This window comes from Lithobates pipiens, unplaced genomic scaffold (assembly GCF_037356315.1).
Source record: "Lithobates pipiens isolate NorthernLeopardFrog02 unplaced genomic scaffold, aLitPip1_a1.2 Scaffold_19, whole genome shotgun sequence".
Taxonomy (NCBI): Eukaryota; Metazoa; Chordata; class Amphibia; order Anura; family Ranidae; genus Lithobates; species Lithobates pipiens.
In genome coordinates this window covers 347,025,168-347,038,712 of record NW_027507764.1, presented here as the reverse complement: position 1 = coordinate 347,038,712, position 13,545 = coordinate 347,025,168, and the positions used below count along the sequence as shown (strand labels likewise).

Genomic DNA, 13,545 nt, shown 5'->3' with positions numbered 1-13,545 from the left:
TTTACTCACTTTTGTGTGATACTGTATATACATGTATGGCTAGCCTTAAAAAGGGCTAGTTAGAAAATAACAAGGAGTTAATTAGGGGTTATCTAGTTAAGATACCCCCTGTGGGCATGCACCTTGTGGGGAAAGACTTTCAGAAATAGATGTGCCCTAGGTCCTTAACTGGTTAAAAAGCATGCTTACACAAAGAGATCCCATCAAGAAGTACAAATATCTCTGTTAAAAGCACAGATAAAATCATTTATAAGCTTACATGCACCATTTTATATTGTCATAAAAGCTTTGATATTGTCTTTCAATGTGCCGTGCTAGGGAATGCAACCACTTCAAATAGATTTTCCTTTAGGGCACATCATAGCCCTCTTCTGCAGCTCCTGCAACAGGATCATAAAAGCCTGTTTTCCAGCCCCAAGGTCTTGTGCAGGAGTGCACATAGTGAGACTGTCGAACTGAAAGGTGAGGGGAGGTTGTTGCTTGAAAAGCTATTTATTATTTTTTTTTCCAGCATCTGCAGCAGAACTATGCACATTGTTTCTCAAGGTAGCGCCCAGTAATATATTTATGGTGTTTTTGTCCAGATCCAGGCCGTCTTTGATATTGACTGGACCCGAGGCAAACATTTTCTTGGGCCCCCTCTTCCATGCAATTTCGCTCTCCGCATGCTTTGAGACATACAATAAATAGCGGCTAGACTCCAAATCAGTTTACTGAATCAGATCAGGCAGCGATTGGTTGCCAGAGGTTACAGTGTATCATTACCGCTCACTGACTGGCTGCTAGAGATTACAGCATACATTATGGCTCACTGTTATTTTATAGAGGTTACAGCACATGACTTCTGCTTGTTGATTGGTTGCTAAAGATTACTGTACATCAATACTGCTCACTGACTGAATGCTAGAGGTTACTGAACATCTATACCACTCACTAATTGGTTGTTAGAGGTTACTGCACATTATTACTGCTCACTAATTGGCTAGTGCATAGCATTACTGCTTGCTGATTGGTTTCTAAAGGTTACAGCACATCATCTCCTCATTGCCTGCCTGCATATTCACATAACCCAAAATTCAGGGTGCTGTGGCACCATGTTATTTTGAAGAATCCACCTCCAATTTGCTTACTTTTGCAAAATATGATGCTAAGCTTAATGACCACAATTGTAGGAAGGACTTTCAAGCATGCTCCTTTACCTCCCCAGTGGGCAAAATTCTGCAGAAGTGATGATGGATGTGACCTCAGGGGGACATGATATACATATGAATGCCGTCTCTATTTAAATATCAATGCCGCGGTCCACGGCTATTTACATATAAATGCCACCACTATTTACATATCAATGCAGGTTATTTACATGTAAACACAGGGTCTGCAGGTTAGTCATCTGTACATGGCAATAGGACAGAGCTGGGCAGCAGCAGCAGAAGTTTACACTGAGATATCGGGGCACAGCACGGGACTAAAACTTCAAGGGAATTTAAACTGGGATAGTTGGCAAGTATTAGGCAGCTGCTTTGGGCCCCACTACATTGATGGGGCCCAGGGCAGCTGCCCCTTTTGCCCTGCCTTAAAAACGGTCCTGGTCCAGATAGAGGGAGAGGTTTTTGGGGCTATTGGAGATCATAGTAATATGGCACAAAATCAAACAAAACATGTATAAAAGTTTAAGTGGAAAAAAGGGGACAGGGTCTTTTTAATATAACACAAAAAAGCCAAGATTTACAGTAATGTTGTGGAACCAATGAGAAATCAGTTTATAAACCATTTACCTAGCAAACAGTGATTGGTTGTCACTGGTTCAAATATGCTAATGCTCTCTGCAATATAAAAAAGCAACATTCCAGTATGATAAACTTTGCTTACCTTGGAACCAGGAAATCCGGGAAATCCAATACCACCTGGCAGACAGTTGCAACTGGTTGCTATGGCATTCTCACCCAAATCTGCACACTTCAATTGTAAAAATAAAAAAGTGAGAACAATTATGAATATATATTGCTTAAAATGATAACCAAAGTAATCAGGGTTTGTAAGCTTTGAATATGCATTCATTTGAGTACTTACCCGCTCATCTTTCTGCATCAAAAAAACAAAGAGAGATCAATAGTTAATATTTTCAACACAACTTTTCTTAAAACCATTTATCAAGTGCTTTGTGTTTTCATGTTAAATAAATGTATGTTAAATAAAGTAGTGCAATAGTAATTTAGTATTATAAAGTAATATGCTAAGAAACAAAAGTATTTTCTAAATTACAAACATCATGTGTGTACAGTACTATTAATACACGATTAAATTAATATACAGTGCCTTGCAAATGTATTCACCCCCCTTGGCTTTTTACCTATTTTGTTACATTACAGCCTTTAGTTCAATGTTTTTTTAATCTGAATTATATGTGATGGATCAGAACACAATAGTCTAAGTTGGTGAAGTATAATTAGAAAAACATATACATAAAACAATTTTTCTGAAATAAAAAACTGATAATTGGCATGTGCGTATGTATTCACCCCCTTTGTTATGAAGCCAATAAAAAGCTCTGGTGCAACCAGTTACCTTTAAAAGCTACATAATTAGTGAAATGATGTCCACCTGTGTGCAATCTAAGTGTCATATGATCTGTCATTACATATACACACCTTTTGGAAAGGCCCCAGAGGCCGCAACACCTAAGCAAGAGACACCTGTAACCAAACACTGCCATGAAGACCAAGGAACTCTCCAAACAAGGGACAATGTTGTTGAAAAGTACAAGTCAGGGTTAGGTTATAAAAAAATATCCAAATCTTTGATGAGCCCTAGGAGCACCATTAAATCTATCATAACCAAATGGAAAGAACATGGCACAACAGCAAACCTGCCAAGAGACGGCCGCACCCCAAAACTCACAGACTGGGCAAGGAGGGCATTAATCAGAGAGGCAGCACAGAGACCTAACGTAACCCTAGAGCTGCAGAGTTCCACAGCAGATCAGAGACTGGAGTATCTGTACATAGGATGACAATAAGCTGTATTCTCCATAGAGTTGGGCTTTATGGCAAAGAGCCCAGAAGAAAGCCATTACTTTCAGCCCAAAAAAATTTGAGTTTGCAAAAAGGTATGTGGGAGACTCCCAAAATGTATGGAGGAAGGTGCTCTGGTCTGATGAGACTAAAATTTTACTTTTTGGCATTCAAAGAAAACGCTATGTCTGGCACAAACCAAACACATCACATCACCCAAAGAACACCATCCCCACAGTGAAACATGGTGGTGGTAGCATCATGCTGTGGGGTGTTTTTCAGCAGTGGGAAACTGGTCAGAGTTAAGGGAAAGACAGATGGTGCTAATACAAGGATATTCTTGAACAAAACCTGTACCACTCTGTGTGTGATTTGAGGCTAGGACGGAGGTTCCCCTCCAGCAGGACAATGACCCTAAACACACCGCTAAAACAACACTTGAGTGGTTTAAGGGGAAACATGTAAATGTGTTGGAATGGCTTAGTCAAAGCCCAGACCTCAATCCAATAGAAAATCTGTGGTCAGACTTAAAGATTGCTGCTCACAAGTGCCAACCATCCAACTTGAAGGATCTGGAGCAGTTTTGCAAGGAGGAATGGGCAAAAATCACAGTGGTAAGATGTGGCAAGCTCATAGAGATGTATCCAAAGCCACTTGGAGCTGTGATAGCCGCAAAAGGTGGTTCTACAAAGTATTCACTTTAGGGGGGTGAATAGTTATGCACATTGACTTTTTCTGCTTTTTTTGTCATATTTGTTGTTTGCTTCACAACAAAAAAAAAATCTTAAAAGTTGTGGGCATGTTCTGTAAATGAAATGATGCAAATCCTCAAACAATCCATGTTAATTCCAGGTTGTGAGGCATCCTACTAGGTTGTACTAAGGGTGAATCCTGAAACCTCAGCTCCACGGTCAGCATTAAGAGTACAATTTTTATTTAGCTAGATACAGAGTTTCAATTATGAACCAAATAAATATTGTCCAGGATCTCCATAATACTTACCACATCAGCCAATTCACAACATAAGGTTTCACTGGCCCTTCCTGCATCTGCTGAAAGTTCAAGTTGCTGGATGTCAACCTACACCAAAAAAACATAATTATTTGACCAGTAGAAATCTTGCGGTTTTCTTATAATTACATGTTCAAGAAGAATGTAAAATGTGATACAAACAGGGAGAATTTACTAAGACTGCAGCAGGCAGAATCTGGAACAGCTCTGCATGGCAACCACCCAGTGTCTAGCTTCTGTTTGGTTAAGCTTTGAAAATTAAAGCCAGGAGCTGACTGGTTGCCATGCACAGCTGCTCTAAATGATTGTGTCTGCCCCAGAGTTAGTAAATCCCATCGACCCCCCACTTATAAAATGTATTGTCTATGTATCAGTCTTAACAGAAGCACTCAATAGGATAGGTTGGCGAGACCAGGAGTGGGAGCCTACTCATAAGAGTTTGTCCTCAACCTATCATTTCCTTAACTTTATTTTAGTATGCAAAATGCTGAGTGAAGGCTTGGACGTCTTATGAAATCTATGCAAAATGTACAGTATATTGTCTAAGTACTGGTGTGAGGGGGGGTTAGATCTTGATAATCATTTATCCTTAGCTTATCTTCAGCTGACTAAAAACTGTTAGAGATTTTTAATATATTACAACTTACATTAGCTGTGGTATCATCCTTTATCCTGCGAGCCAGGGTACTGATTCCATCTGTCTTTAGGGAACCTTGCAGATTCACGGGAGAAGATCCAACTTGCTGACAGTCCACATACAAAGTGACCTGATCTTTTCGAACACTCAAAGACAGCTTGTGCCATTTGCCGTCAAACAGCTTCTCCACATTCTCAAATGTTGTTACCTTATCCCGTCCAGCCGCAGCTGCATTGTACACATCTACTGCATTCATTTCCCCATACAGCCGAAGCCTAAACTGCTCAAGTCCATTTCTAGACTCCAGGTCCAACAGGTTCCACACATCTTCAGATGTCCTATCCTTCATTCTAATGGTGGAGGTCAGGGTGAACTCTTGGGGCACACCATATGGGAATAACAACCTGTATTGAAATCACACATGCATAGTCTTAAAGGTACCTACAAGCTAGAAAGTTTAGGATAACTAGTCATTTAAACTGTTATAACTTTGCAAGTTTGCTAGTGAAGGATGTAAAATTTCTTTTTCCCACTGTCTAAATCTAACACTTTGAGTTAAGAAATCAGAGTTTACATGAAGACCAGCATTTGCTACTTTTGACATGGGTTCTTCCAACACCTGCACAAAAATGCACAACAATATACCTGAGTTGTATAGTTAATAGGAATGTAAAACACTATAGGGCTCTGTTACTTCCAAAAAATTGCAAGCAATACCATTCAAAGCCCTTTTTTTTAATCGACCACCATAGGTACTGGTACAGCCCCCAAGCTCATCGAAACTCACATTCCAGAATTCGCAAGCATGCCAAATCCAGCTTAAACTTTCGTTTTATTGCCATGAATAGAATGAAAGGTCTATACTAATTCCCACCTGGGATCCTCTTTCTTTCTGATCGGTTTTGCCCAAAACTTAGACTTAATTATATAGATAGAAAAAACAGGGAGAGGCAGGAACATTTATCCACTGATCCTTAAAAATGTGCTAAGCAGATCTTGCAGCTACAGTTCCACCTTAAAATACCTCACATCCTAATGAATTCAATGAACAACTGCTTAGCACATTATTAGGATCAATATATAAATGTTCCTGCCTCATTTTGTTTCCTCTATGATTAAGCCCCAATTGTGGGAAAAACATGTCACAGGGAGCATTTTAGGTGGTCATTAGTATTGACTTTTCATGTCACTTGGGAGAAAAAAAAATAGACTTTTAATTTAAATTTGCCTTGCGGTATTTGCTCCTTTTCATTTTTGCTTTTGTATTTGAAAGTTATGCATTTTTAGTAGGTGGGTGACATGGCAGATCTTTGCATAATCCCAGTCATAAATGTTTTTCTTTAAAACATAATAAGTGACTGTACACCGATGAATAAGGTAATTATGCTATAAACTCTTATTCACAATTCTACAGTAACCCTCTGGTGTTAACTGACTGTGCTGTGAATTACATTTGCAATAATTATAATTCAAAAATATAATGAAAAATTAAGCAGTATAAAATCAAGTCCTTCAACCTACTGGGGAAATTAATTCTATAATAAAAACTACTTGTATTCCAAAGAACCAAAAGCTTTTAAGACACCTCAGCCTCAGTGAAAAGCAACGGGAGGTCTGTGTAAGTAAAAACAAAACAGGTATTCACAAGGTTTCTTCATAACAATGAAAAAAAATAACTTGAATTTTCATCTTAGTAAAATACCTTGACTGCCTCGTTACATGAGCTCTTGTCCCAATCTGATATGCCTTCAAATTGTTTAGTGTTCCTGTTATCATCCGAACTCCAGATATGCTGCCCACTCGAAATTCTTCTATCAAATTTGTAGCTACAAAAATTGGCAAAAAATATGAATATGTAAGGGTATTGCATAATGGAGGCCATACATCATTATTAGGATTGGCTATCTGCCGGTCCTTGAACATGAACCAACACAAAATAGCGGCCAACATGCAGTTAACCCATTCTTTCTTTTCGAAAAGTGGAGAACCATCACATACAATATTGAGGACTTTTGGTGCTTATCTGTATGAACATCTCATCTTGGAGCATAGCCTGTGAAGACTGAGTGAGAACTGCACTTGACAGTATAACTTAGGGGGCAATAATGAGCATTTGCAATAGCCAAAAGTGCTAGGGCACTTAATAATGTTTCTAGGACACACAGTGCAATGCAATCCTTGCTCAATCATCGCAAGCTATATTCTAGCTACATACTATAAAACAGGTTTGTTTATGAGGCACATGAATTATTTCTGCAATAAATTTGCCTCTACAACATAATACAATAACAGTATCTAAATTACTCTATATTTCTTTATACGGTTAATAAAATCACAAATTGTACGTTGATGTGTCATGTGGTAATGGTCATTCCAAACACAATGTCTGTTCTTGACTTGTCATATAGTAAAGCAATCCTGGTTTTCTTTAATAAAACAAATCACATTTGTCTTTGTTTAACTCAGCTTAAACTAACGTCCCAGGAAAAAGTGTTTCTTAATATAAATAACATTTTGCCAACTGAAAAATAAAATCAGAAATGTTTATAGATACCTTCATCCTGGTAGGTAACGTCAGGTGCTGAGATAATATTTTCATTTTCCCTTGGTGTAGTCTGGCGGTGGTATGGAAACCTTGTAGTAATTGTAGTGACATCTCTTGCTGCAAAATATGACTCTGTAGGAGAAGGGTAAGGATCTGATTCTTCTGTTACAAGCTGAGTATCTGGATAGTAGCCAGAAAATGTAACTTCATTAGATGGAACATCTGTTGCAGTAATTAAATAATCATCTACTGAAGGGTATCTACTGTGAGGTCCTCTTTCATATTCTGAATATATCTCTTCCTGGAAGTCATTGTCACCTAGTGGTAGAAAACAGAAAACATCAAAACTGCTAACTTTTAATTCTCTAAGGTGTGGAAGGAAAGAAGCATTTTATATGTTGCTTATCACTAATACATTTTATCATGTTTTGTTTTTCATTAATACATTTTCACATATTTCCTAAGTAAAGAAAGATACATTTCATCCACAGGTTGGTAAAATTGTGAAATTTACAGTGACATGAGCAGTAAACCATACATATTGAGGTCAACATCAAGCCACTGAACATGAAGACCATCATGGCAAATTATACTAGTGTGAAATGTTCTTTCATATCCAAAGGTTAAATGATTTGAATGTAAAGAATATAAAGAAAAGGAAAATTAACAAATGAGATTAAAAATTGTTCAGGCAAAGTATGAAATAACATATGTAATAGAGCTGTTGGGTTTTATATTTGCTTATATATTTCTGACAGCCCTTAGAGCACCCAAAGTACCCTTCAAATTTTATGTAGCACGTTATTTTTTTCCTATCTCAGCCTTCTTAAAGGACTTTTCATAATTTGCTGAATTTTTTTTGGTATGTGTCTCTTTTTAAATTCTGTATCCATTTTTATTTGCAAGAAAAATAATATACAGGCTTCATCTAGGTGGAGATCTTTTCAGAGGGAAGGTGGACAGCCATGGTTTTGTAATGCAGTGTCTTGTTGCCAAGGCTGAAGGTCACAGTTGTTGTAAGAGGTAGTCTTTTCCAAGTATCCAAAGAGTAGTAATGGTCTAGGGTCAAAACAGAACCTGTAATTCTGGATCCTTGCTCTGTTCAGCAGTCACTTTCTGAAGTCATTACAAACAATGCAGGGCCAGCAGTCATGCATTATATATGGGTTTGCTGAGAGTACACACAAAACCTGGAGTACCAGAGGGAAGAAGAGAGCCCTGGCTGCCAGGAAGTGAGGGATAAGGTAAGTAAAAACTGTAAAACAAAGGGTTAACATAACTGTCTCTGCAAACTGTTTCATAAAACCTCTTAAATCTGAATTTATTTGTGCTGGGGTATTATGTGTTGTGATTTTTGTCATTATATTGAGGTCTGTGTGCTGGCTTAAAGTGTCCTATGTAATGTGTCCTGCGTTGCTGCCAAATCTATGGAATCTAAGTATAGTATGGGCATCTCAAAATAGTTGCATTCTGTCTTTTACACATATGGAAACAGGAATGTAGTCAGATATCACTATATCAGGAATTTCAGGGTTTTCTATGAAATCTAAAAACAAATAAGTGACTAGAAGGTCTACACTTGCAAGGAAGGGCTATAGAAAGGAAGTAGATTCTCTATAGGGTATTGTAGAAAAAGCTGTTGAGGGTTCTAAGTAAATAAGAAACAAAATTTGAAATGCCACTGTGAATTACTGCACTTATACTGACATATGCTATTAAGATTGAAACTGAGGGTTACAGGTGCCACATGCCAAGCACACTACGGTTTCTGCACTTCAGCATAAATTTCCTGTTAGGCTTCCAAGGAACCTTAAATAATGAAGCACTTTGCTATGCAAATTTCAACAACACCAAGAATGTCCAGAATATAGCCCCACACCCTCCAGTCCATTGCAGCACACCATTGGACATTGAGGAAAACACTTTACGGTGATGGGTATATAGTGTGGTACAGATCAGACTCTTGAACATAGTAGCTGGATGAAATGTTGTAGTTCAGAGCTCCAGGGGCATTTACTAGGGAAGATGAGTTGACATGTAGGCACCTGATATTACCTACTATATGATACCAGGGATACTTTAAAAACAAAAAACAAAAATGGGACAGAAACACAGCCAAAAGCCAATAGTTCATTTTTCAGTCAGGATATCTGTTGTAACTCCCATCTGCAACCTTTATATATTTCTATGGAGATTCCATTAGAAGGCTGAGGAAGGCACTTATAGAGAACACATTAAACCATGTAGAATGTAGTGACTGCTCTTTAATAGTTTTATATCAAGGATAACATTTTTTCTTTGCTAGCATTATAAAATAGGTATAAAAACACATCAGGTATGGAAATATCACCTATGTACCTACAAAATCTTATCTGTTTTAGTGGTTAAATGTAAACTCGGTCAAAAATGTTGCATGATGTCAATCAAATATGATTTTCCTGAGTGGTCTGGTCATTACTTACACTCTAAACAACCTATGATTGCAGCAATTACTTTAATTGACTTTTAGCATACGTTAATTTCTCTTATGTCATGTTACAGATTTCCTGTAGAGAGAAAAACAGAGAGAGAATTCTGTTTCAGGTCTTCAAAATCCAGACACGTGTCACTCTGCAGGACAGGTCAGAAGGTTTCTCATACCCTGAATAAGTAATCAAAATACATGCAATATGCAGGTGTATATTATTATTCTTTCAATGTAGTGTGCAATATGAAAATATAAAGATTTGTTTTGATATAAATCATTCTTTCAACCATGACTTTGAACATTTCTACCTTAAGAAAGATGTAAATTCTAACATAATGTATTTTCCCATTTTTCCCTTATATGTTGTATGAGTGCTGCTTATCTTCCACAACCTGTCTTTCCTATCTATATGCATACACTCTAGTAATGGCTGCATGGCATTTCAAAGAGGAGGGTTCCTTACAGTGACAACAATGGATCAAGCCTGCATATTGTGCATCGAAATGGCCACTTCTTCATTGGAAGCATGTGTGACTGACAGATGACAATGAACAGTGGACACAATAAGGAGCCCACAACATGGGATTGTGGCCACCAATGGAGTAGATTTAAATAAAAAAAATAAAAAAAGATATATGTATATTTAATATAATTTAATAAAATACAAAAAAAGAGAGAGAGAGAAAAAGCGGGCTTGTCACGAGACAACAAGCGAGAAAAATGTTTTTCCACAAGTACAGGAGGTTATATAAGTGCCTGTATGACAGACCGCTCACAGTTGTCCTGAGGTGGCTTAGGCTTGAGCTCCCTTTCCACCCCACCCTTGTCACTGGCACCGTTATGTGGTTATGTCACCCTTGGATTAAGGGGGGACTTTGTTTTTATAAATTGATTCATTTGTAGCTCAATTCCTATGACTGAGCGAATGTAGAATTTGTTTAAAAAAAAAAAATGTTGGAAATATAATTTATTTACTCTTTCACTGTTTTATTTTGAATAAAGTTGTTTGATTAATTTTAATACCAATAAAGGTGCCACGGCCATTTGAAACACCAATTTGTTGTTTTCTGTGTGTTTTTTTATTCTGAACGTAAGAAAAGTGTGACCTACAATCCCATGCATAAGACTAACTGGGATAAGGAGAAAGATCACTATCACTTTCTAACAAGAAGTTCCTGAACAAAAACCTTCATGGTTGGATCACCAGATATTATTTCAATTAAAGCTGCAGTTTTAAAATATTTAAAATAACTTAATAAATTACATTACCATTTCAGAACTTATATTAATTTTTAGTGAATAGGTTTACATTCTGTATTCTTTAATGCAAGCCTGTCCTGGTATTAAACCCACAAGATGACTCTGGCATTTCATGACATTTGAAATCTCATGACTTTTTATTTTTTTATTCCTGCACTACTGTATGTTCTTATTCTTTATTAGTTTTATCTGGTCTTAAAATATCCTTTTCTCCTAGAGGAAAAGCTATTTTGGCTATATTTCTCCTGGGAATCACAGGAGTGTAGCTTGTTCTGCACTCCTGTGACCCTTTTTCTGATGCTGACATCACTCAATCGGTCTAGGATTGGGAAAGATCCTGGCTTTAAAGTCAGCATCCACCCAGAAGCCTGGATCAGCACTTGGCTCAGCCTTTCAGCAAGGTGCTGGGAGACTGAGCCACCCAGTTCCACCCCCTCCACAGTCCAGTGCACCAGTGAGCCCTGGGGAGGCAGAGCAGAATAAATATGTGAAAGAAAGTGGCTTGATACCGACATACTGAAAGTCCTTTTTATTGCATAATCCCAATATAAAGTATGGCACACATCAGAGGAGCAATAACCGGTACAGAGGTTGAAAGGGTGATGCGTTTCACACAGTTGCTTACTCATAATAGTAACTCATCATAGTTATGAGTAAGCACAATGTAACTGTGTGAAATGCGTCAACCTCTGTACTGGCTATTTGTCCTGTGATGTGTGTCATACATTTTATTGAGATTATGCAATAAAAAGGACATTTGGTATGTCGGTGTGCAGCCACTTTCCTTCTTTATTTCACAGCTGGAGAGCCGAATCGTGCATCCGTGAGAAGAGTCCTACCCATACAATTTCATTTGGATCAACTCACCTGGAGCAGCAGCTTCATTGCTTTTAGGCAGAGCAGAATGCTAGTAACTGACAGTCCCCACTCTCTGCATACAGTGGAGGGGAGAACAGAGCAATCAGTTGTCAGTGCAGAGCGAGCAGGGAACCGATGCTGCATTCACCTAGGTGAGTGTAACTCTATTTTTTCAAAAGCCATACTTCTCTTTTAATATTCTTTTTAAATGATCCAATCTCCACTGTTGCCATTGTGTTCTGACAGTAGGAAGCCTTCCCTGCCATCAGAACACACTGATCAGTTCAAGAAAAACCTAAAAGACTTTTGGTAAAAAAGACGATTAGTCTTTTCCTTCGCAAGCTCTCCAAACAACAGGGTATTGCCCACCCCTTGACAGTATTTTAATGCATTTGCCATAAACAGGAACCGAAACACCACTGCCCTTCCATCATATACACTTTTCTAACCAAATCTGACCCGAAATGGGAAACTGACCTGGGAATCTGATTGACAGCCCAGCAATGAGAGAAAATTCTCCATTTTGCCCACAAATCTTTCATTGCCACCAGGCTCTAGGACATGGGTTATAAGATACTCACAACATGGTACAGAGTCCCGACCACCCTCCATCATATCTCTCCGAAGGTCCCTGGTTACGTTTGGAGGTATAAAGTTTCAAGTGTCATTAAACCACTCACATCAGTAGACGTGAGCGATAACTTGGTGGCCTGCTTACTTCACCTTTCAAACAGACCCATCTAGGAATATAAAGCCTCTTTGACCACACACATTTTAAATGCGGTGAAGAAGTGTATTCCGCTCTGGTGGAAAAAAATAAGCCCAATGGGTGGTCAATGCAGGTCAATGAGATTATGGACATGAAAGATCTTACAGCCACCTTTTCATAACACCGAAGAGACCTTCAGGCCTACATGGATGCCCTGGCAGTACTTTATCTTTATGCCTACTTAAATATGCTTACGCAGAGTGACCAATACCATTGTCCCCCCATCCCAGCCCAGGGAGAATCTCCCGTTTCTTTTCCCTTCTTTGCCTGTTTTCTGCTACCCTCCCTCCCCCTCCGCCTTTCTCCCCTGCTGATGTTAGATCACTCAGCCTATAATAATGTGTATATACACACACAACAGGCCATAATCCCTGTCAATAGAGCTAAGCAAGTTTGTACTGATGTTAGTCCCTGGGAATCAACAGAACCTTGGAGTTGTCTTTGACATGTGGTTTTGTACAAAGATATTTTCCCCTCCACTTATATTTACATTCTGTTGTGTCCTTGGATGCGATTTCAACCATAATCTTCTTGCCATTAAAATGTTAAGATGTTGATCATTTATGATTGTATTGTTGGCTATATTGGAAGACTGACATACTCCTTTATACAAATAATAGTTGCATTTTTCTTTTCTTTCTTTTGTACTCGGTGACTTATTTTTATGAATAAAGTGAATTGCAAAAAAATATAAATTCCTCAATAGCCACAAAGGATATAAATTCACTTTGTGTGTACCAAATGCCTTTGCAAACCTAGTGATTACCTTCTACAAGTGTCAGTGACATCACCCATGTGCTGCTCATAGCCTGTGCAGAGAGCAGAGCTGTGGGAGGGGCCATCAGGCCCACCCACTACAGGTTTCTTGCAGAAAACTACAGGAGAGGGTAGAGACAAGACCAGTCACTCTGCACAAAGAGAGAGAGAAATGGTCACTAGTCTTTATTACAGGAAGCTCCTGCAAAGAGGCAAGGTTTCATGTTGGAT

At 38.4% G+C, this 13,545-nt stretch overlaps 1 protein-coding gene across 1 annotated transcript in view; it reads right to left on the bottom strand.

The window, feature by feature from the left end:
- Window positions 1–13,545, bottom strand: part of LOC143996868 (uncharacterized) — a 127,459-nt gene that overhangs the window by 69,498 nt on the left and 44,416 nt on the right. The window contains exons 3-8 of the mRNA XM_077492158.1: window positions 7,214–7,522; window positions 6,362–6,485; window positions 4,670–5,063; window positions 4,014–4,091; window positions 2,071–2,082; window positions 1,870–1,956 (exon numbers count right to left, since the gene is read on the bottom strand). Coding sequence (XP_077348284.1) covers window positions 1,870–1,956; window positions 2,071–2,082; window positions 4,014–4,091; window positions 4,670–5,063; window positions 6,362–6,485; window positions 7,214–7,522 — 1,004 coding nt within the window. The remainder of the gene's footprint in view (window positions 1–1,869; window positions 1,957–2,070; window positions 2,083–4,013; window positions 4,092–4,669; window positions 5,064–6,361; window positions 6,486–7,213; window positions 7,523–13,545) is intronic.